Genomic DNA, 24,864 nt, shown 5'->3' on the forward strand with positions numbered 1-24,864 from the left:
AGAAACGTTGGCTGGCCAGAACATTCAGACTAACGCCTACATCCAGACCAAGGTCATGGCTGCTGGCGGCGTTCAGATCAACAAACACACCTCCGCTCATCCAGCTCTGAATGCTGCAGGGAACACTGGCAACAAACACAGACTCACAAACAGCGTGAAGAGAAAATGGATCATTTTATAGATAAAACCAGAAATGCAAAGTTCTGAACTTTAGTCCAAGAAGCGACAAGACAAAGGAAACATACCGAGGAAGACGAAGAACAAAATAAAGAGCTGTTCCGTTTATAGTTTAGCATCCAAAATACTCTGAAACACCTTAAAAGTAAGTTAAAAAAATCCATTTTCTTTCCTCACATTTAAATTTGTGACAAACTACTTCTCAACTTTGTTTATCGGATTTCTTTTAATCTGTTTAATTTATCAAATTTATTGATTTGCTTTCATTCTCTCTTATTTATAGTTTTATTTTTATTGTTTTATTCATTATCGTGATTATTAATTATTATTTTATTTAATATTTAGTATCTTAAGTTTCTTTCTAGTCTTTTATTTATTTTATTTTATATCATTGGAAATAAATGCGCGTGTTGAGGCAAGGCAGGTGTATTTCTAATCACATTTCATTTTAAATTTAAAGCGAGTTACAAAAACATTAAAAGCATCACAGCAAAGTCCAACAGAAGCAAAAGTGGGAGAATTACACAGAAATGAAATAAAAAGATCTGTACGTCTCCATCTGATCCTCCAGAGTTAATCTCTGCAAACTGGGCCTTCCACTGTTTGATCAGCTGTTCCAGAAATCATCCAGAATCCTGATCGGAAGTTTTATTAAAACTCTCCTGCTTCTGAGCATGACGTCGTTCAGTCGTGGTGTCCGTGTGTAATTCTGTGAATGATTGATGGTAAAGGAGAGAAGAAGATGATGGCTAAGCTGTCATCCATGTTGAAGGACAGCTCCCCCTCCCCACCACCCCACCCCCTCCGATCACTGACAGAGCTCCTTCAGAGACAGACTGCTGCACCCAAAGTGTGAAGAAGCTAACACAGGTCCTTGATTCCTGCAGCAGTTAGACTGGAAACCAGTGTTTCTCCCAGTAAACCACAAACACACTCAATAAAAGCCAATATAATTGATTAATGGACATTCTTAATTTTTCTTATTTTTATAATTCTTATATATTAACCACTAGAAGGTTTCTGGGGGGAACCTGTGGAGGTTTAATGTTCTCCAGCTATGCCTGGTTCTCTCCCGGCTTCCTCCCACAGTCCACAGACATGCGTGTTAGGCTGATCTGAGTCTGAGTTCTGGTTAGGAGTCTGATTTAAGTCTCTCTGTGTTGGTTCTTTGATGGACCAGGAGCAGCTCCAGCCCCTTCACCATCCTGCACATGGAATAACCCGTTAATGAGATAAATGATACCGAATGATGCCAAGGCTGGTATCAGTATCAATACTAGAGTTGGATCGATATTTTTCTTGCAAAGTGCTTTGAGGGCAAAAAGTCAAATAATGTGAATGAGAGTCAACCAATCGTAGGTTTGACTTTTTTTTAGACAATTTGCACAGTTGACCTCATTTTCCCAAACAAAGTTTGTGACGAAACAGAAAAACAGAATTATTTTTTCTTTTGTTACATTGCTGATGTTGTTATTTTATATTGTTCACAAATACAAAAAACTGCTATTTCTAAATAAATTTCTAAAAGATTTTTTATTTGACAATTATCTTTATACTGTGTTTGATTCTGATAATAATAATGACAGATAATTAAAGGCAAAACTTATTAAATGATTGTGAAATTTTTAACAAATAGTATTGTATCGATATTGGTATCGGCGATACTTGCCCTGGATTTACTTGGTATTGGATCGATACCAGCCCTACCCTTTAGGGAGTACCACTGTCACTGCTGTCTTAATTCAGAGTTAATTGGCCCTCTGAGAGCTCCTTCTGGCTCGGGGCCCCAAGCATTTGCCTGGTTTGCCTGCTGGCAAGCGGAGCTTCTGTCCACAAGTCCTGGTGAAGAATCTGATCCATGAACAGCTCAGAGTCCTTCATCTCAAACAAGCTTGTGTGGGACGTTTGTACCGTCCCTCTGAAACCTGGACGATGTGGAGCTGCCTTCTTATCGTCATCCTTTATCTAACTAATCTTTTAATCTTCTCTTTTTCTGTCTTTCTCTCACGTCTGTTCTGTTTGTCAAACAAGGTTTTCTCTCCTGCTGCTCCCAAGTTAGTATCCTCTCCCTCTGAATGCATCTTGGTTGTGTTTGCTCTGTGGTTGCTGTGTGTGTTAAAGGCATGGTCCTGCAGGGAGTAAAAATTTTGCTTTTTATAATGTAAAATCATCGATCCTCCAGTATCCGGTAATAGTAATTAAGAAAGTAATTGCATGGTGGAAACAGCTCCACGATGTTTTCACTGTTAACCCTTAAAACTCAGCCCGATCTCTGCCCCTCAGGTCCATCACTTCTACCATCACCAGCGTCTCAGCAGCGGTGGTGTGTATCTCTGTGGTGTAAACTGTGATGGATATTTTACCCTTTAGCTGATCTACAGAAGTTTTCCAGCATTTCTATCCCGTCCAGGAGGTTTACAATCCAGCCACTAAATGTAGTTTTATTCAGAGACTCTATCTGGTAAATCCACCATGATCCATGATAACAGCATTATTTATCACATTTCACCATAAAAACATCACCATCACTACTATGTTGCTAAGAGACCTCTATTTAGACCTGGACATGATGATGAAGCCACTTCCTGTCAGACTTTCCACCAATCAGAGAGCTTAGATTGATGGTAACGTCCAATCAGGAGCAGCCAAAGATCAACCAGTGAGCAGAAAGTTCTATGTGTGTGTGAAAAGAAGAAAAATAATGCTCCTCTATGGCTGGAATAAAGCCAAGAAGACGTTTCTGATGCACGGTGGCACCACAAAGCAGCTGAGCTGGAGTTGGTTTAGTGAGAATAGCAGGTCCATGTGAACCTGCTCTCATCCATGAAGACCACAGGGAGCCGATGGCCAATCTGCCAATCCTGGTTTCTCTGTAAGAAGCAGATAGCGGCCGTGCTGCTGGGTTCTTGTCCTAGCATAAATAACTGTAAATAGTGTGTGTTATTATATTAAATAGCAAAAACAGCGTGGAGTTTTAAGAGATAAAGCTGTGAGAAGCTGAGTTTTCAGTGTGAAGGAGGTCAGGATGAACTGGATCAGATGAATTCAAACGCTGAACGTCTGCCTGTCTTGTGTGTGCTGTTGTTGCATGTGGTGATTTGGTCTGGTTGCTGTGATGAAGATGAGCACCGTGATGCTGTAAGTTCCAGATAAACAACTGTTGTCAGTCTGGAAGACAACAACCAATGGAGGTCTGGATTCAGGTCTGGTGAACGGGTGGGTCAGTCCACAGCATCGATGCCTTCATCATGCAGGAACTGCTGACTCACTCCAACCACATGAGGCTGAGCATGGTCCTGCATCAGAAGGAACCAGGTCCCACTGCAGCAGTATCTGATCTGACATGGGTCTGAGGATCTCATCCCGGTACCTAATGGCAGTCAGGTACCTCTGGCTAACACATGGAGGTCTGTGTGGCCCTCCAAGGATCTGCCTCCAGACCATCACTGATCCACTGCCAAACCAGTCCTGCTGGAGGATGTAGCAGGCAGCAGAACGTTCTCCATGGTGTCTCCAGACCCTCTCACGTCTGGTACGTGGTCTCCATGTGGACCTGCTCTCATCCATGAAGACCACAGGGAGCGGATGGCCAACCTTCCAGTCCTGGTGTTCTTTGGCCAATCAGGATGCACGATGTTGGGCTCTGAGCACAAACCCGATTAGTGGACGTGGGTCCTCGTACCACCTCGTGGAGTCTGTTTCTGACAGTCTGAACAGAAACATGAACATTAGTGGCTGCTGGAGGTCATTTAGTAGGACTGCAGACCTCCTCCTGGTCCTCCTGGTGCTCCTGGTCCTCCTGGTCCTTCTGCTCTTCCTGGTCCTCCTGCACTAAGGAAAAGATAGTGCTACTAATACTGGTTGTTGTCCTCCTACGGGCCCCTCCACATCTTCTGGTATACTGGTTCATCTCCTGGTATACTGGTTCATCTCCTGGTATACTGGTTCATCTCCTGGTATACTGGTTCATCTCCTGGTATACTGGTCCGTCTCCTGTTATACTGGTCCATCTCCTGGTATACTGGTCTGTCTCCTTGTATACTGGTCTGTCTCCTGGTTACTGGTCTGTCTTCTGGTATACTGGTCTGACTCTTGGTATACTGGTCTGTCTCCTGGTATACTGGTCCATCTCCTGGTATACTGGTCTGACTCTTGGTATACTGGTCCATCTCCTGGCATACTGGTCCATCTTCTGGCATACTGGTCTGTCTCCTGGTATACTGGTTCACCTCCTGGTATACTGGTCTGTCTCCTGGTATACTGGTCCATCTCCTGGTATACTGGTCTGTCTCCTGGTATACTGGTCCATCTCCTGGTATACTGGTCTGACTCTTGGTATACTGGTCCGACTCTTGGTATACTGGTCCATCTCCTGGCATACTGGTCTGTCTCCCGGTATACTGGTTCATCTCCTGGTATACTGGCCTGTCTCCTGTTATACTTGTTTGTCTCCTGGTACACTGGTCCATCTCCGGGTATACTTGTTTGTCTCCTGGTATACTGGTCTGTCTCCTTGTATACTGGTCCGTCTCATGTTATACTGGTCTGTCTCCCGGTATACTGGTCCATCTCCCGGTATACTGGTCCATCACCTGGTATACTGGTCTGTCTCCTGGTATACTGGTCTGTCTCCTTGTATACTGGTCCGTCTCCTGGTATACTGGTCCATCTTCTGGTATACTGAGTGAAGAGTAAACTTTCCAAACACGAGTAGGCAGGGGACTAAATTAAATCTGCTACTTCTTATCATCTGAGAACATCATAGAAAAAGATAAATTTGAGGAAACCAGGTTTAGTTCAAGCTGATTTTGCTCCATATTGACTTGATACTGTAGCATTACACAGTTGCTGCACGTCCATGATGGTAATAAGGGACTCAAAGTGGGCCAAGAAAATACCCCCCAAGAAAATTCTGATGCTCAGCTTGAACTTCAGCAAGTCATCTTGACCATGTCAACATGGCTACATGCTGCCCTGTGATTGGCTGGTTAGATATTAGCGTTAACAGAAAGTTGAACATAAACTATAATGAAGAGGCCACCGAATGTATGTTGCACCTTCATAGTGGATCAAAGTAATTTCTTCCAGACAAAGCAAAACAGCAGCTGGACCGATTGGTTCTGAAACCTGAGTCCAGATCTTGCAGCTTAAATTTCTCCGTTCTGTGTTTGGTTTTGTGTTTTTGCTGGGGGCCGTTGTAGTTTTTCTGGATCTGCAGAACCTTTCAGTGCTCTGCGATGTTCGCTGTATGAACCTGGTCTGTGGTGCGTTTGCTGTGTGCATGACCTGCTGCATGTTTTAAAACACAACCCCATCAACTCCACCTCCTTCCACCTCTTCCTCCAACTCTCCGTCCTTTCCTCTTCCTCCCCCGTCACCTTCCTCCACTCATCAGTGCCGGCTTCAATCCCAACATTCTGAAGGACACTGCCCTCTCCACCCATCAACCCATAGAGGTGACAGGCCCCGGCGGCAAGGCCACCATCATCCATGCTCAGTACAACACTCCCATCAGCATGTACTCACAGGACGCCATCATGGACGTCATTGCAGGACAGTCACAGGCCAAGGGGCACGATGCCTGGTAAGAACACCACCTCCTCCTCCTCTAACACTCCTGCTGTCCTCCTTATTGTCTTTTTTTCTGTGTGTCCTCCCTTGAACTGACACTGCTCTCCACAAACCACTTTCCTTTCCCCATGCACTCCTCCACCTCCGTCTCTTCCTCATGCTCTGAACGTTATTCATCTTGAACATCAAAATAATTTTTAATGAAACACAGTGATGCTACAAAAAGGTGTGAAGTTTACGTCATGATGTTTGCTCTGATTGGAGCGTTATGTTAACCTCACCTTGCGGGGGTGCTGATAGAATGTAGACGCGTCTCTTGTAAGCTCCTACAAGGTTGTTATTTTAAAACTCAGTATAACTGTCAAAACAAGTAATCTCTACGTCTTGAAGACATTTAAATGCCAAACAACGTTAACCTCACCCTGCAGACCTGGGATGAAGTCCTCGTTTCTTCATATCTTAGTTTGTTGTTATTGATTAAAGTAATCTTAACGAACAGTTCTCCAGCTTCCTGAAGGTCTTTCAAACAAAACCCGTGGAGCACAAAAATAACTTAGCAAAGAACCGGTTTAAACTAGATCTTTAGGCTCTTTGTCACAAAGACGCATCATTTGTTCCCATTTCTTTAGTTTCATGTGTGAAACCAGCAAAGATCCGACAGTCTGACAGAAAACAGGATTTCAGCAACAAGGTGATTCCCAAACAGCTGGTAGCTGGAAACCTGGATTATCTCAGCGTGGAGGCAGAAACCAAAGAAAAGTCAGGACTAAAAACTATCTACAGCAGATCACCAGGATCTGAATCCAGCAAAGACCTGAACCAGGACCTGAGAGATGCATCTGGACCTTCAGCTGATCCATCTACTGTTGGCAGAAGCCTCATCAGACATGGTCTCCGTGGAAACGCAGCAAGAAGTCATTCTTTAGGAAGTGAAACAGAGAAAAGGCTGAGGTAGGTCACATGACCCAAGAACTGGACTGAAGATCAGTGGGAACAGGTCTGATGGAGGGACAGATCCTCCCCAGAACCCGGACCTCAACATTATTGAAGCAGTGTGGGATCATCTGGACCAGAGAACAGAGCAAAAGGCAGAAACATCTGAAGAGGTTTGGAAAGTCCTTCAAGGATCCTGGAGAACTGTTCCTGGAGTCTAGAATAAGGATCAGTGGGAACTGGTTTAGATATTAGTAATTAATCATGTGTCCAAGGACAGTTATTAAAACTGAAAAAGATTATTAATCAGAAACATTATTTATGGGGCACCACTGGAGGAAAACCGGTAACTAAACATCAGTCAAAGTCAAAGAACTTTCCAAAGAAGAGCTTTGGAAAGTCCTTCAAGGATCCTGGAGAACTGTGCCTGGAAAGTCCTTCAAGGATCCTGGAGAACTGTTTCTGGAAAGTCCTTCAAGGATCCTGGAGAACTGTTTCTGGAAAGTCCTTCAAGGATCCTGGAGAACTGTTCCTGGAAAGTCCTTCAAGGATCCTGGAGAACTGTTTCTGGAAAGTCCTTCAAGGATCCTGGAGAACTGTTCCTGGAAAGTCCTTCAAGGATCCTGGAGAACTGTTCCTGGAAAGTCCTTCAAGGATCCTGGAGAACTGTTTCTGGAAAGTCCTTCAAGGATCCTGGAGAACTGTTTCTGGAAAGTCCTTCAAGGATCCTGGAGAACTGTTTCTGGAAAGTACTTCAAGGATCCTGGAGAACTGTTTCTGGAAAGTCCTTCAAGGATCCTGGAGAACTGTTCCTGAAGACTGAAGGCAGTGACAGAAAGCTTCTCTAAGAGAGTTCAGACTGCGATGAAGAGTAAAAATATCCTCTTTAAGCTCCTGAGAACTGGACCGACTCTGGTTCTGAGTCGGATCCTGGATTCTTATATTAATGTCTGAACATGTTTCAGCAAATCTCTGCAGCTGTTTCCTGTTTCTCTGGGAAATTAAAGCAATGAGGCTGAATCAGGACTTCTTGTCCTTTTAGTGTTAAATAAACCGTAATGCTGCTTTTGTTGATTAAACTTCTCTGTATGATGTCAGGGTCTTCTTCTCTTCTCTTCCCTTTTCATCTTCCTCTTCTAACTTTTATTTCTTCTTTATGTTTCCATCTAAGCTGTGTCGACACCTTAATTCAGCAGTAACACTCCTCCCATTCCTCCGTTTCACTCCTTTCATCCCTTCCTCACGTCTGTTCAGACAAGCCTTCATCCCAGAGTGGTGCGAGGATGGAGATGTTTTCTGTGTTGGCTTCTGGTTTTATGGTTGTTAGAAGTTGTGATGTTTGCTGGGAGGGTGAACGGTTGCAGCGGTGGTCTGTTGGCTTGTTGTTGTCGATGTTTAACTGAAGTGATTGATGACGTTACTCAGCTTCATCACGTGGTGACGTAGCACGTTACACACCACCAGTCAGCTGATGTGAAGAAACATCAAACCAGTGGTTGAATTTGCCATTGTTGCTGATGTGTGTATGTGTGTGTGTGTGTGCATTAAATCTTCATTGTTTTCCTCCCAGTGGGAAACTTGTTGCTCCGAACAGGATTAACTAGTCTCCGTCCTTCTTCCTGATCCAAGTTTACTTAGAAGGGACTGAATGAATGAACATTACAAAGAATCTAACAGAGATAAAAAAGATACTATATAATACAATTTTCATTACAAATGGCTGGTATACGCAGTGAAATACCACACACACACACACACACACACACACACACACACACACACACACACACACACACACACACACGTACAACCTGTACACAAAGTTATCCACATATCTACATAAAACTGCATCAGAACATTATCTCTGTGGTTTTCGATCTATGTTTGTGGGCCATCCCTCACTGTTTGTCAGAGGCCGTTACCTAGGTTACCACCCCGGGCAGACAGGACCACCTGACTGGACGTGGTACGCCGGTATGTTGTTGTCTCCTCTAGGATTACTGACGCTGATTTTATGTTCTATAAATTTTGTCAATGGTGGAGAAGCAGGACTGTTTCAGTTTTCAGTTTCAGTTTATTGAACATGGTTAGACATTTTGTTTACACTTTCACAATCAATATAAATCATAATAAAACTCCACCGGAGAATTTAACGAAAAGCAGAAACAAATTACCATTTGAATGTCTAATTAGTCCAAAAGGAATAGGCTGAAGCCTCAGCTTATTATGCCCTCCCTTTAGTACATTTTTAACTTAAACAATATAAACAACTACCATCACCGAAGTCTCGCTTTCAGCTTACTAACAAGTTTATATAATATATACATCATAGCATTTCAGACAGCACCCCTATCCCACTCCACAGGGTTGACTCAAAATATTCATCCGTCTTTTTATGCTTACATACAGCCTTCTGTCTCGATATAAGATTTTATAACATTTTCTTTAAACATTTTTTTAAACTGGATAATTGTTGTACAATCTTTTAATTCTTGTTCTAACTTATTCCATAAATTAACCCCCGCCGCAGAAATACAGTGTTTCTTTACATTAGTTCTTATATAAGGTTTATTAAACACTTCACTCCCTCGAAGATTGTAAACGTACTCTCTTTTTTTAAACAGTTCCTGGATGTGAATAGGCATCTTATTAGTCTTTATATGGTACATAAATTGTGCAATTTTGAAGTCAATCAGGTCCTTAAATTTGAGAGCTTTTAGATGAATAAAAAGCCGATTTGTATGTTCTCTATATGTTACTTTGTTAATAATTCTAATAGCTCTTTTTTGAATTATGCAAATAGGATTTAGGTTTGTCTGGTACGTATTTCCCCATACCTCTAAACCATAGGTCATATAAGGAAGAACCAGAGTGCAGTACAGAAGATATAGATTTTTCTCGTTCAAGAACAATTTAACTTTGGAAATTATTGCTAGAGATTTACATATTTTAGCTTTAATACGGTTTATATGAGGTTTCCAACTAAGTTTGTTTTGTATAATTATTCCAAGAAATTTCACTTCATTCACTTGTTCTATGTCATTATCATCAATTTTTAAGTTTCTATCGTCGTTAATGGCACGATTTCCAAAAATTTGAAATTTGGTTTTATGAAGGTTTAAAGTTAATTTATTGAAATCGAGCCATTTCTTTAATACTATTAGTTCTTTTTCAACAGTATCTAACAATGTTTCTAAATTCTGACCGCAACAAAATATACTAGTGTCATCGGCAAATAGAATTAAATGAAGTTTTTTTGAGACTAAACAGATGTCATTAACATACAGGATAAACAACAGAGGACTCAGCACTGACCCCTGCGGGACCCCGCAAGTCACTGGCTGCAATTGGGAGTCAGAGCCGTTAAGATGGACATATTGGGATCTATTGTCCAAAAAGCTACCTATCCAAGAGAGTGCAATACCTCTAATTCCATATTTGAACAATTTTTTTAACAATAATTTATGGTTGACAGTATCAAAAGCTTTAGTTAGATCCAGGTATACCCCAAGTGCATATTGTTTATCTTCTATTGATTTTGTTATCTGTGCAGTAGCTTAGATATTAAACACAAGTTTAGTAACTTCCTCTCAGCTCCATCATCATCATCATCATCAGTCTCGTCACTCTGAGGAAGTTTTCTTGATTGAAAACTAAAATGTTCCAGTGGAGACGAAACTTTGTTCCATGTGCCGACTGAAGTCTTCTCACAGCTCTTTTACAGATAGTCTGATTACAGCCCGAATAAAAGAAATCTATTAAACGAAGTCCGATTTAAAATAACTGTGTTCATAGAAACCAATTCATCTAAAAATATTCAGCAGCTAAGGAAAACGCATTGGATCAGCTCTCCTGCTTCACTAAAACCATCCAATCAGTTTTTATTTTCCTAAAGCAAAATGAAACCAAGTCAGGAAATAATTCATCGTCATGGTGATCAGATGTTGACGTGTCATGTGACTTCTCTCAGAAAAATGAGATGTTTTCATTTTTGTTCTGAATAAAAAATCAGAAAGCAGATTATCAGATTTTTTATTTTCATTTAGGAAAAACAAGTTTTTTCTTTTGAATTTTTTTCACGTAAAAATGACGACATCAACGACAACAACAACAATAATAATAATAATAAGAACAACAATAATGTCAAACTGAGTAGAAATGAGACTGAAGCTGAATGTTCTGAGCCAGTTTCTTCTTCTCTTCCCTCTGTCATGTCTGCCGTCCGTCTCCTCAGCTTCCAGTGCTTCATTCTCCTCATTTAAGGTCAAATCTGCATTTTCAGCTAATATGTGAGATTCAGACCTGAAGTGATAAAACAGAAACCATCCCCAGAGCCCTCTGTCACCTTCTCTGAGACTAAATCTGGTGTCTGCTGTGTTGACCTGGTTCGGTTTCGGGGGATGTGGTTGCAGTTCTGTCCCAGGTAGGCTGGTGGACAGCGCCTCCCCGGTCTACCAGGCCGTCCAGAGCGCAGAAAAGGACCCGGATCTGACCGAGTGGGGCCGCCGTAGCACCAGCACGCAGTCCAAGTCCTTCAGGGTGCTGGCCCACATGACCCAAGCCGAGTCCGGTAAGTTTTTCCATCTTCCCAGTGTTCCCGTGAAACAGAATCCATCAGCTGATTAGATACGTTTCTGTTTGAACACCATCATGTTGCATCTATTTCCTGTCTTCCTGGAAAGGAATCTGGATCAGAACTTTTACAGAGACATCTCAGATTTTTGCAGAAAAAGTCAAAGTGAAGTATCTGAATTAAAGATGTTCTCTGATTTATTTTTTCTGTTTCAGCTCTGCAGCAGCAGCAGCAGGAGGAGGAGGAGGAGGAGATGAAGAGGAGCAGGTAGGCTGCAGAGCTTCATCAGACCCCTGCTGACCCCCGGCTCCTCACCTGTACATTGCACCCCACCCCCGCACAACCCTGGCCTCACACCCCGCCTCACCTCAGCTGAGCTGCCCGCCTGTAAAATGCACCAATAACAAAGATCCTTCCTGAAACAGGCTCCGCCCATTCTCTGTGTGTAGTCAGAAAGAGGGCTGAATCCAGTTTCCAGGTGAAAACGTCCTAGAGAAAAAAACCTGACCTCAGGTGTGCACATTGCTGAAATTATGCAAATTAGAATCTACAAAGTTTTATTAATTTAAAACGGTCCATAAAAATAAAAGATAATAACTTGATAAAAAGAACTGAACAAAAACCTGAAGGTGCAACAAAATTAAAAGTCAGTGACAGAAAAATGTAATATATCATTAAAAACTGTGTTTTCTTTGGATTTTTTTATTACTACGGCGTCTCTGAATGGACAAACAACTCGTGTGCATGGAGCTTTAAAACTGCAGTACCGGCGTTGTTTGATAGGAACTAGAGTAACACCTCAAAAGGCATCAGACGTAGTTTCCTGTAGTCACTGAGGCCACGGGATCCACTCGCGGATAAAAACATCCTCATGTCTGAAAGAATTTTTGGTCACTGACGGCCACCATCCATTCACAATGATGCTTGGAATTTTGAGAATTTTCTATGCCCACCTTTACCACGAGATGCAGTAATTCATACACAATGAACCTTTAATCCATAAAAAAAAACAACTTTGAAATGTGTGACTTGTTTGGGAGGAGTTCGCTCTGACTTTTGGTAGCGATGCATCACACTGCGTTATGGAAATTCCAAAAACAGGAATAAATTACTGCCGTAGAAATGAACGGAATTCTGCCACTTTGGAGCTGTATAAATCCAGCATGCGCTCATGTAGAAACTTCGTTCAAAGTTTAAACAGGTCACGAAAGATAAAACTTGTCATGCTTGAAGGGATTTAATTTTAGTTATTTACAGCTTTTACAAGATCGCAGATTAATTTCCATGAAATTTGAGAAGCTGCCATGGAGGGTCCACATGGAGGGCATGGAGGGTGATGATGTCACAGAAAATTTTTGTCCTGAAAATTTTTCTGAAAAATGATCAAACAAACTTCATTCAGGCTCATAGTTTCTCCCAGTCGTAAATAATTATACATGAAAACGCAGACTTGTTGTTCTCTTTCACACGGTGTAATCAGGGTCCCATTGCCTCCCAGCGGTTTACCTCAGATTTTTCTCTTCATGTCAGGACATGAGGGGTCTTTTTTACCCTGCCATAAAAATGACATAGAAGATGGAAGAATCAAGAAGAATAACATCCATGTGTTCAGCAAACCTTTCTGCTACTCACGGTTTAGGAATTTTGTCAGTAGGATTTATAGTTTTCAAATAGCAGCGTTTTTTTTAGGGCGATATTTCTGGGTATCATGTTTCTGCACATCAGAAAGTATTTCATGTGCCACCCCTCCCCCACACTCATCAGGACCTGCTCCGTTACCATAGCAACCAGTTACACAGGTGCAGCGTTCTGCTTGAACTAGTTCACTGAACCATGGTTCATGAACTGGTTCATATTCTGGGTGAACGTGAACTGAACGTTCTGTATTTCTGCCTGATGAACGTTACTGTGAGCGCGCTCATTCTGCCGCTGGTGAACGGCGTTCTCTCACAGCTGAACTTTGTTCCAGAGAGTTCCAGATTTCCATGGAGCCTTCCAGGCTAAATCCCAGCTACAACACATCATAAACAGGCTTAATATAACGGTGATCTGGCAACACCAGCCACCACAGAGCCGCACCGCACATGCATCATCAAACTGTGAAACATGGAGGCAAAGTCCAACGAAGGCAGCAGCTCCACCTCTGCCTCCACGATCACTGCAGCAGCTTCGGGCGGAATTCTGCACTTTTATGACCCAAGTTATAGAACTTTTCTTTAGACAAACAAATCAGAAAAAATACATTCACAAAAAATATAAAAGTGACTTAATGAAAATATAAAGTTTAAATGTTTTGCATTTTGAGGTCCATCCTTTGTTTCCTACCTCAGCCTGGCTTCTACCTCAGATAGTTTAATAATTCCTGATTAAAAAAAACATCATTCAAGTTTTCCCTCATGTTTTCACGCTGTAGGCGTGAAAGCTGCAGCTGCTCCGAGCGTGGACTGAATGGGTGGAACGGCAGGAAAATGCCGTATTCTGAGGGCAGCAGCTCGCAGCAACATACTGAGAAAAAGATGAACTAGTTCATTTTTAGAAGTGGGAACTTAAATTAAAAAATTTGAATTATGAACTATGAACTGAACTAGTTCACTTTAAAATGTGCGAACCGAAATTTGAACTAGTTGATGTAGAAATTGAACTTTCCCAACACTGCACAGGTGTTCACTTTCTGACTGACAGTTCCAACATGGCCGCCTTCATGTGTCGTGGCAGTCGTTGGAAATGCAGCTGCTGAACTGACACGCAGCGAAATTTGTTCAGAAATGATCGCGCTTGTTCAGCCATGAGTTCTTCTGGCTTCTTAGTTAGCTTCTCATTCAAAGTTTCCCATTTCCGTCAGCCTATGCGTAAAGGCTTATTCCACTGCTTTTTTAGGAACCTAAACCACATTAGACCACATCCTGCTCAAAAACTACAACATTTAGACACTTCAAAACCAGACTGAAATATTCTACACAGTGTTTAGATTAATAGGAACAAAGTTTCTGATTTATGAAACCTTTATTCTATTAGTGAAAATGGAAATGAGGCTCATTTTGTGGATTTTTTTTATTAGCCAAGGTCTTAATGAAAGATTACAACATTTAGACACTACAGAGCTGGACTACGGACATAGATTCATTAAAACGTAGTTTCTGATTTGTGAAACCTTTGTTCTGTTTTTGAAAATGGAAATAAGCTGCTCACGTGTAATGTGTTTCTCCACCAGCAGGTGGAGCTGTAGGACTGATGAGTAACCTCACAGATTCACCTGAACTTGGATGTTAACCATCAGCTGGTTACAGTAAAGCTTGTTTTACTCGTTAAAATGAAATCTGGTCTAAAATCTAAAGGAGAAACTTTGTGACCCACGAAGCTGCTTATTTCTCAGAACTGAGCTCAGAAAATTAACAATAAAATAAAGAGAAATTTAAACAGTAATATGACACAGAAAGTACCGCTATGACCTCCTGTAGATTTTAGCCTTTATTTGTTTAAGATGATAATATTTAGTTCTACAAGAGGAATAAAAAATAAAATTTAGGTTTTATTTATTATTATTGTTATTATTATTATTATTATTATTAATAATAATAATAATAATGAGTAGACTCGGTTGCATCACTTCCTGCTGGAAACATGCAGCAGAAAACTGATGTGAGGGTCTGTTAACAGAAGAAAAAAATCAATAAAGATGATTTTTATTTTCTGATAGTTTCCACTGACGGTGAGACGGAGGAAGCAGCAGAGAAAGATGAATGTCTTCCGTCTCCCTTCTCCTGTGAAGGACTGTTTCAGCATTAACACCAGCAGAGATCAGTGTGGTTGCTACGACGACCGTTGCCCGCTTACATCACTGAGCGGCTGATGGTGTTTTTGCCAGGTGTGAATGAAACAGTCCAGGTGATCAGGTGATGTTTCCTCGGTTTGTTTTCTGTTTGTCTGAGAGGACGAACAAACCTTTTAACCCCTCCTCCCTCCGCCGCCTCGGCTTTGATGGATGGAGCTTTCTGTCCTCTCTGTACTTATTTAATCATCCCTCCATTACGCGCCATCGATCCCGTCTGCCTCCCCCTGAAATCCCCAGCTCCCCTCTGCCCCCTCATCAGACTCCATCCGCCGTCCAATGACTCAACGTAAATCAATAGGAGCAGAGGTCGAGCTTTTATCCGCCAATAAAGAGACTGTGTGGATTTTCCTCCTGGCTGTAAGTCATCATGAAGCAGCAGCTCTGATTGGTTCTCCTCATCCACCTGAATATCTCACGAGAAAACTCGGACACGGGAAGAAACATCCGTCTGTTTTAATGTCAGTGAGACGAGATTTAATAAACAGACTGATTAAATTCACTTTGTCCCAAAGTTTCCACCACAAAGATGATCAGCTCATAATAAGGATCAATAATCTGAACGATCTGAGATGGAGAATTTCAGGACTACGGGGTCCTGGTTGTTTCAGGTCAGGACTGCAGGCAGGCCAGTCCAGTACCCTCCTCTTCCTCAGCCATGATGCTTGGATGGGAGAGAATGTGGTTCTTCATCATGTTGAAAACTGCATAAACATCCCAGGAATAGATGAAGGCATCAGAACCCCGATCTACCTCCGTACCACGAGAACCCAGATCTACCTCCATACCACCAGAACCCCGATCTATCTCCGTACCACCAGAACCCCGATCTACCTCCGTACCACCAGAACCCTGATCTATCTCCGTACCTTCAGAACCCCGATCTACCTCCATACCACCAGAACCCAGATCTACCTCCGTACCACCAGAACCCAGATCTACCTCCGTACCACCAGAACCCTGATCTATCTTCGTACCTTCAGAACCCCGATCTATCTCCGTACCACCAGAACCCAGATCTATCTCCGTACCACCAGAACCCCGATCTACCTCCGTACCACCAGAACCCTGATCTACCTCCGTACCACCAGAACCCCGATCTATCTCCGTACCTTCAGAACCCCGATCTACCTCCGTACCACCAGAACCCCGATCTACCTCCGTACCACCAGAACCCCGATCTATCTCCATACCTTCAGAACCCCGATCTACCTCCGTACCACCAGAACCCAGATCTACCTCCGTACCACCAGAACCCCAATCTACCTCCGTACCACCAGAACCCAGATCTACCTCCGTACCACCAGAACCCTGATCTATCTCCGTACCTTCAGAACCCCGATCTATCTCCTTACCACCAGAACCCCGATCTACCTCCGTACCTTCAGAACCCCGATCTACCTCCGTACCACCAGAACCCAGATCTACCTCCGTACCACCAGAACCCAGATCTACCTCCGTACCTTCAGAACCCCGATCTACCTCCGTACCACCAGAACCCCGATCTACCTCCGTACCACCAGAACCCCGATCTATCTCCATACCTTCAGAACCCCGATCTACCTCCGTACCACCAGAACCCAGATCTACCTCCGTACCACCAGAACCCCAATCTACCTCCGTACCACCAGAACCCAGATCTACCTCTGTACCACCAGAACCCTGATCTATCTCCGTACCTTCAGAACCCCGATCTATCTCCTTACCACCAGAACCCCGATCTACCTCCGTACCTTCAGAACCCCGATCTACCTCCGTACCACCAGAACCCAGATCTACCTCCGTACCACCAGAACCCAGATCTACCTCCGTACCTTCAGAACCCAGATCTATCTCCGTACCACCACAACCCCGATCTACCTCCGTACCTTCAGAACCCCGATCTACCTCCGTACCACCAGAACCCTGATCTACCTCCGTACCTTCAGAACCCCAATCTACCTCCGTACCACCAGAACCCCGATCTACCTCCGTACCACCAGAACCCCGATCTACCTCCGTACCTTCAGAACCCCGATCTACCTCCGTACCTTCAGAACCCCGATCTACCTCCGTACCACCAGAACCCCGATCTACCTCCGTACCTTCAGAACCCCGATCTACCTCCGTACCACCAGAACCCCGATCTACCTCCGTACCTTCAGAACCCCGATCTATCTCCGTACCACCACAACCCCGATCTACCTCCGTACCACCAGAACCCCGATCTACCTCCGTACCACCAGAACCCCGATCTACCTCCGTACCTTCAGAACCCCGATCTACCTCCGTACCACCAGAACCCCGATCTACCTCCGTACCTTCAGAACCCCGATCTACCTCCGTACCACCAGAACCCAGATCTACCTTCGTACCACCAGAACCCAGATCTGCCTCCGTACCTTCAGAACCCCGACCTACCTCCGTACCTTCAGAACCCTGATCTACCTCCGTACCACCAGAACCCCGATCTACCTCCGTACCACCACAACCCCGATCTACCTCCGTACCACCAGAACCCCGATCTACCTCCGTACCACCAGAACCCCGATCTACCTCCGTACCACCAGAACCCAGATCTGCCTCCGTACCTTCAGAACCCCGATCTACCTCCGTACCACCAGAACCCAGATCTGCCTCCGTACCTTCAGAACCCCGATCTACCTCCGTACCTTCAGAACCCTGATCTACCTCCGTACCACCAGAACCCAGATCTACCTCCGTACCACCAGAACCCCAATCTACCTCCGTACCACCAGAACCCAGATCTACCTCCGTACCACCAGAACCCCGATCTACCTCCGTACCACCAGAACCCAGATCTACCTCCGTACCACCAGAACCCCAATCTACCTCCGTACCTTCAGAACCCTGATCTACCTCCGTACCACCAGAACCCAGATCTACCTCCGTACCACCAGAACCCCGATCTACCTCCGTACCACCAGAACCCCGATCTACCTCCGTACCTTCAGAACCCCGATCTACCTCCGTACCACCAGAACCCCGATCTACCTCCGTACCTTCAGAACCCTGATCTACCTCCGTACCTACAGAACCCCGATCTACCTCCGTACCACCAGAACCTAGATCTACCTCCGTACCTTCAGAACCCCGATCTACCTCCGTACCACCAGAACCCCGATCTGCCTCCGTACCTTCAGAGAACCCTGATCCGACACTGTCCTAGAACCAAACATGACCTGGAACTACTTTTCCAGATGTATGGCTGCCATCAGATTACTTTTAATATTTTGAAAAATTGCAGGAATCCTGAGAATTTTTTCTCCAAAATAGTTTTATTCAGTTCTTCATCTCTGAATTTTTACAACAGAATGAGCTGAAATAAATAATTTTCTTCTAATGACATCAAATGGTCCCTAATACAACTCATCATCATCCCCTTCTTTGTCTGAAATGGTCGAGTTTATCTCAGGTTAAAAACAGATGGAAAATTTGCAGTGAGAACATAAAATCAGGATAAATGGGCTTTATGACTTCTGATGTTCTGAGGAGGTTTAATGGTCACGTTTAAGCTTCAGATGAAGTCATTTTACAGCCTGTTGGTGTGTCAGGCTTCCTGCGAGGCTGTGAATCATTTCAGCTTCAGAAGCATCACAAGATTTACTGACTGCAGCAGATCATCAGGACATGGAGATGGAAAATGAGGGAGCGCGAGTTCAGAGTAAATCTGCAGCTCAGAAACACAGCTGTGTGTGTGTGTGAGGCTGTGGTGTGTGTGTGTGTGTGTGTGAGTGAGATGCTGTGATCTGTGGTGTGTGTGTGTGATGCTGTGGTGTGTGTGTGTGTGTGTGTGTGAGTGAGATGCTGTGATCTGTGGTGTGTGTGTGTGATGCTGTGATCTGTCGTGTGTGTGTATGTGTGATGCTGTGATCTGTCGTGTGTGTGAAACATCCTGTGTTTAAATGTTTTTTCATATGTTTATAGCTATCAGCTGACTTTTAAATCTAAAACTAACTTATTCCAAATATGAGCCAGAAAACACCGGAAGCTTGAATTAAGCTTCCCTCTCTGCGTTGCTGTGATCGGAGCAGCAACATGTCAGCGCTGCTCCCACCGGATGAGTCCAGGGATGAATTTCCAGCCCTCTGCATCCCTGCTCTGCTCCACTGTCTACAATCTAATTACAACACATCAGTGAGTTAGTGGCGCTGGCTGACATCATTTCCATGAATAAACTCTATATTTGGATTCATACACTGTCCTGCTGCTCCTCCAGCACCAAACATGGACTAAGATTCCCCCATAGATCCTCTGTTAATCCACTTGTCTCCAGGATTTTATCAGAAGCTACACATGATGCTAATGCCGGTTTTTCCTGAGCTTGTAGGTCCATTTGGACAATAATTCAGAAAAATATATGAAATGTTGATGATGATGATGATGATGAAGGAAATACAACAGAGGCACCTGATCACATGACTGACCTGATCCCTGGTTCTGTCAGTCTGACAAAATCTGGAACATAAACTACTTCTGCCTCAGCTGGATGAGGAACTCTGTCAGTCACCATGGTAACCAAGCAGGCTGATGGTAACACAATCAGACATGACTTCTTCATAATTTGGTGAACTCATCGTCATGTTGTAGAAAGCAGGTGGAGATGATCTGAGCTTTGTGACATGGTGCATTATCCTGCTGGAAGTAGCATCAGAAGATGCTCCACTGTGGTCATAAAGGGATGGACATGGTCAGCAGCAATACTCAGGTAGGCTGTGCTGGTTAAACCAGGCCACGTTGCCTCTCTCTCGTCTCATCAGCAAGTCGTCTCCACCATGTCTACATGACTACATGCTGCCATGTGACTGGCTGATTAGATATGTGTGTAAACAGGAAGTTGAACGGGTGGAGTTGATGAGGACGTCTTTGTGTGTTTTTTTGTCTTTGACTCATGGACATTTGGGGACAATTTTAAAGTTTTGTTCCATCATGAACTGGTTTATGAAAACACATGAAGTAATAGGAGTAATAGGTCCAGTAAGTCCAAACTGCATCCAGCCTCCAAACTACCAGATGGAGATCAGGTGGTCCAGGTCTGAGAGGCTGGAGTCAAGTGAGAGGATAGGGACATTGTTTCTACACCTGCAGCCTGAAGCGGAGGTCTACAGCTGGCTCCAGCCTTCGGCACTGAGCTGTCGTATCCAGGTACAAACACCTGGAGAGATCAGCGCTCGAGCCCCTGCTGCAACGTTCCTCCACCAACACACCTGCCATCAGTCACTGAAAAACATGAATGATTCAGTGTTTTCATCTAAAAAGAAATAAGAAGTCACTTCCAAAAAGACTAAACTTTTACACCTGTATGAGTCCTCACTAAAACCTAAAACTACACCGGCCCCCACTCTGGAAACCCTTAAATCGCCTTAAGTGCAGATGTTCTGGCATTATATTTTTACATGGTCAGCACACTGACAACCAAGTGTTTTAAAAAGTGCTTGATAAATAAAATTGACTGGATTTTTTCCTTCCTGCTTGTGATCTTGTTTTATCTGAGACACACTGATCGGCCAGAACGTCGTGACCACTGCAGGTTAAACCCTCGTCTGGATAGACGACAGGAGTCAGACTGGGATGGATGAATGTTTTCATATCATCTGTCAGATATTCTGAAATCTAGGGCAGCAGGTATGGATCCACTCTCATGTGCAGCATAGCTGAAGGCGCTGGGGAAATCCCAGTTCCACCCTGATGTCTGGGTGAGACTCTGTCCAGGTACGTCCTCTGCACCTGGATTCTTCTGGCAGGCGAACTGCAGGGGGTCAAGTGCATGATGGTTCGGGGCTCTTTGGACATCAGTAGAAAACATGGATGTGTGATGTGAGGGCTGCAGCATAGCTTCAGAGGTCTAACTGAGTCCATGACTCAATGGGTCAAAAGTGTTTTGGTGGGGAAAAAAGGACTGACTCCACTTTAGGAAGGTGGTCAAAATGTTCTGCGAGCTCCATGACAGATATGTTTCTCAGGTGGTTCATTTAATTTAATTTTCATCAGGCTGGCAGGTTGCACCGGAAGATCTTTAATCTTCAGGTTTTATCTGTGTGCATTGTTTAAGCCAGCAGAAGTGAGCTGCATGAAGTCTGTTCAGAGACCACATCACCTGACCAGACCTGGTAAAGGTCTGAAGCTAAAATCTGAGGGATTCTGCTGCAGAAGTTCATATTTCTGAACACGAAGGGCACTTTGAGAGATGTTGGAGCCAATATGGTAACATCATAGATCACGGCTTGGTTACGATGTGTGAAGTCACGGTAACAACCTGAGGCTGAGAGGAATGTTGGGTTCTGAGAGAAAACAACGAAGCATAAACTGGACAAAAACTGTAAAGATGGATGTTTTAGGTCATCCAACCTAACTGAAGTCCTGCTGAAAACTATCACGTTTCTGTCCTTCTGCAGCGGGTATGGACCTCAGCCTATGATGCATCAGCTTCCCCAGGCCCCACCCCCTCACCATCCAATGCCACAGCAGTACCAACAGCCACCTGCACATCAAGCCCCGCCCACTCAGCAGAGCTCCATTCAGATCCCCCTTGGCTCCGGGCCCCCTAAAGTGGTCAGCACGGCCTGCATCTACCCCTCCCAGCCAGGTGAGGCTCTGCTTTCATTTCAATCTTTCATTTAGTTCATTATCAATTTATTTCACTCTTTAAGTCTTTCTTTGACTTATTTCTGTCTTAAAACATAAAAACACCTCAATGCTTCTGCCAGACCTCAATGAATTACTATCATATCATATCATATCATAACATATCATATCATATCATATCATATATCATAACATATATCATATCATATCATATCATAACATATCATATTATATCATATAACATAACATATCATATTATATCATATCATATCATAACATATCATATCATTTCATATCATATCATATCATATCATAACATATCATATTATATCATATCATAACATAACATATCATATTATATCATATCATATCATAACATATCATATCATATCATATCATAACATATCATATTATATCATATCATATCATATCATAACATATATCATATCATATCATATCATATCATAACATAACATATCATATCATAACATATCATATCATAACATATATCATATCATATCATATGATATCATAACATATCATATCATAACATATCATATCATAACATATATCATATCATATCATATCATAACATAACATATCATATCATATCATAACATATCATAACATATATCATATCATATCATAACATCATAACATATCATATCATATCATAACATATCATATCATAACATATATCATATCATATCATAACATAACATAACATAACATATCATATCATAACATATCATATCATATCATATCATATCATATCATAACATATCATATCATATCATAACATATCATATCATAACATATATCATATCATATCATATCATAACATAACATATCATATCATAACATATCATATCATAACATATATCATATCATATCATATGATATCATAACATATCATATCATATCATAACATATCATATCATAACATATATCATATCATATCATATCATATCATAACATAACATATCATATCATAACATATCATATCATAACATATATCATATCATATCATATCATATCATATCATATCATAACATAACATATCATATCATAACATATCATATCATAACATGTATCATATCATATCATATCATATCATAACATATCATATCATATCATAACATATCATATCATAACATATATCATATCATATCATATCATATCATAACATATCATATCATATCATATTATATCATATCATAACATATCATAACATATCATATCATAACATAACATATCATATTATATCATATCATATCATAACATATCATATATCATAACATATATCATATCATATCATAACATATATTATATCATATCATATCATATCATAACATATATCATATCATAACATAACATATATTATATCATATCATATAACATATCATATCATATCATATCATAACATATATCATATCATAGCATATCATAACATATCATATAATATCATATTATATCATATCATATCATATCATATATCATATCATAACATATCATAACATATCATATCATAACATAACATATCATATTATATCATATCATAACATATCATATCATATCATAACATATCATATTCTATCATATCATATCATAACATATATATCATATCATAACATAACATATCATATTATATCATATCATATAACATATCATATCATATCATATATCATATCATATCATAACATATCATATCATATCATATCATAACATATCATATCATATCATATCATAACATATATATCATATCATAACATAACATATCATATTATATCATATCATATAACATATCATATCATATCATATATCATATCATATCATAACATATCATATCATATCATATCATAACATATCATATCATATCATATCATAACATAACATAACATATCATAACATTTATCATATCATATGATATCATAACATATATCATATCATAACATATATCATATCATATCATAACATAACATATCATATTATATCATATCATAACATATCATATCATATCATATCATAACATATATCATATCATATCATATCATAACATATCATATCATATATATCATATCATAACATATCATAACATATCATATCATATTATATCATATCATATCATATCATATCATATCATAACATATATCATATCATATCATAACATATCATATCATATCATATCATATCATAACATCATAACATATCATATCATATCATAACATATCATATCATATCATAACATATCATATTATATCATATCATATCATAACATATATCATATCATATCATAACATAACATATCATATTATATCATAACATATCATAACATATCATATCATATTATATCATATCATATCATAACATATCATATCATATCATATCATAACATATATCATATCATATCATATCATAACATATCATATCATATCATATCATATCATATCATAACATCATATCATAACATATCATATCATATCATAACATATCATGTCATATCATATCATATCATAACATAACATAACATAACATAACATATCATATTATATCATATCATATCATATCATATCATAACATATCATATCATATCATAACATATATCATATCATATCATAACATATCATATCATATCATATCATAACATAACATAACATATCATATTATATCATATCATATCATAACATATCATATCATAACATATATCATATCATATCATAACATATCGTATCATATCATATCATATCATAACATATCATATCATATCATAACATATCATATCATAACATATCATAACATCATATCATAACATATCATATCATAACATATCATATCATATCATATCATAACATATCATATCATAACATATCATATCATGTCATATCATATCATATCATATCATATCATATCATATCATAACATATATCATATCATATCATAACATATCATATCATATCATAACATATCATAACATATCATATCATATCATATCATATCATATCATAACATATCATATCATATCATAACATATCATATCATATCATATCATAACATATATCATATCATATCATATCATAACATATCATATCATATCATATCATAACATATCATATCATATCATATCATATCATATCATATCATAACATATCATATCATATCATATCATAACATATATCATATCATATCATATCATATC

General features: G+C 40.8%; 1 protein-coding gene across 6 annotated transcripts in view; it reads left to right on the forward strand.

Annotated features, from left to right (window-relative positions):
- The window catches only part of LOC121655250 (LIM domain-binding protein 3-like), a 100,520-nt gene that overhangs the window by 63,982 nt on the left and 11,674 nt on the right, over nt 1–24,864 (forward strand). For 3 of the 6 annotated variants that reach the window (XM_042009749.1, XM_042009751.1, XM_042009750.1), the window contains 5 exons: nt 2,209–2,231; nt 5,573–5,761; nt 11,094–11,251; nt 11,470–11,521; nt 21,479–21,669. In XM_042009749.1, coding sequence (XP_041865683.1) covers nt 2,209–2,231; nt 5,573–5,761; nt 11,094–11,251; nt 11,470–11,521; nt 21,479–21,669 — 613 coding nt within the window. The remainder of the gene's footprint in view (nt 1–2,208; nt 2,232–5,572; nt 5,762–11,093; nt 11,252–11,469; nt 11,522–21,478; nt 21,670–24,864) is intronic. The other 3 variants (XM_042009752.1, XM_042009753.1, XM_042009754.1) reach the window with 3 other exon arrangements.

The sequence above is a fragment of the Melanotaenia boesemani genome, chromosome 16, assembly GCF_017639745.1.
Source record: "Melanotaenia boesemani isolate fMelBoe1 chromosome 16, fMelBoe1.pri, whole genome shotgun sequence".
Classification (NCBI taxonomy): domain Eukaryota; kingdom Metazoa; phylum Chordata; class Actinopteri; order Atheriniformes; family Melanotaeniidae; genus Melanotaenia; species Melanotaenia boesemani.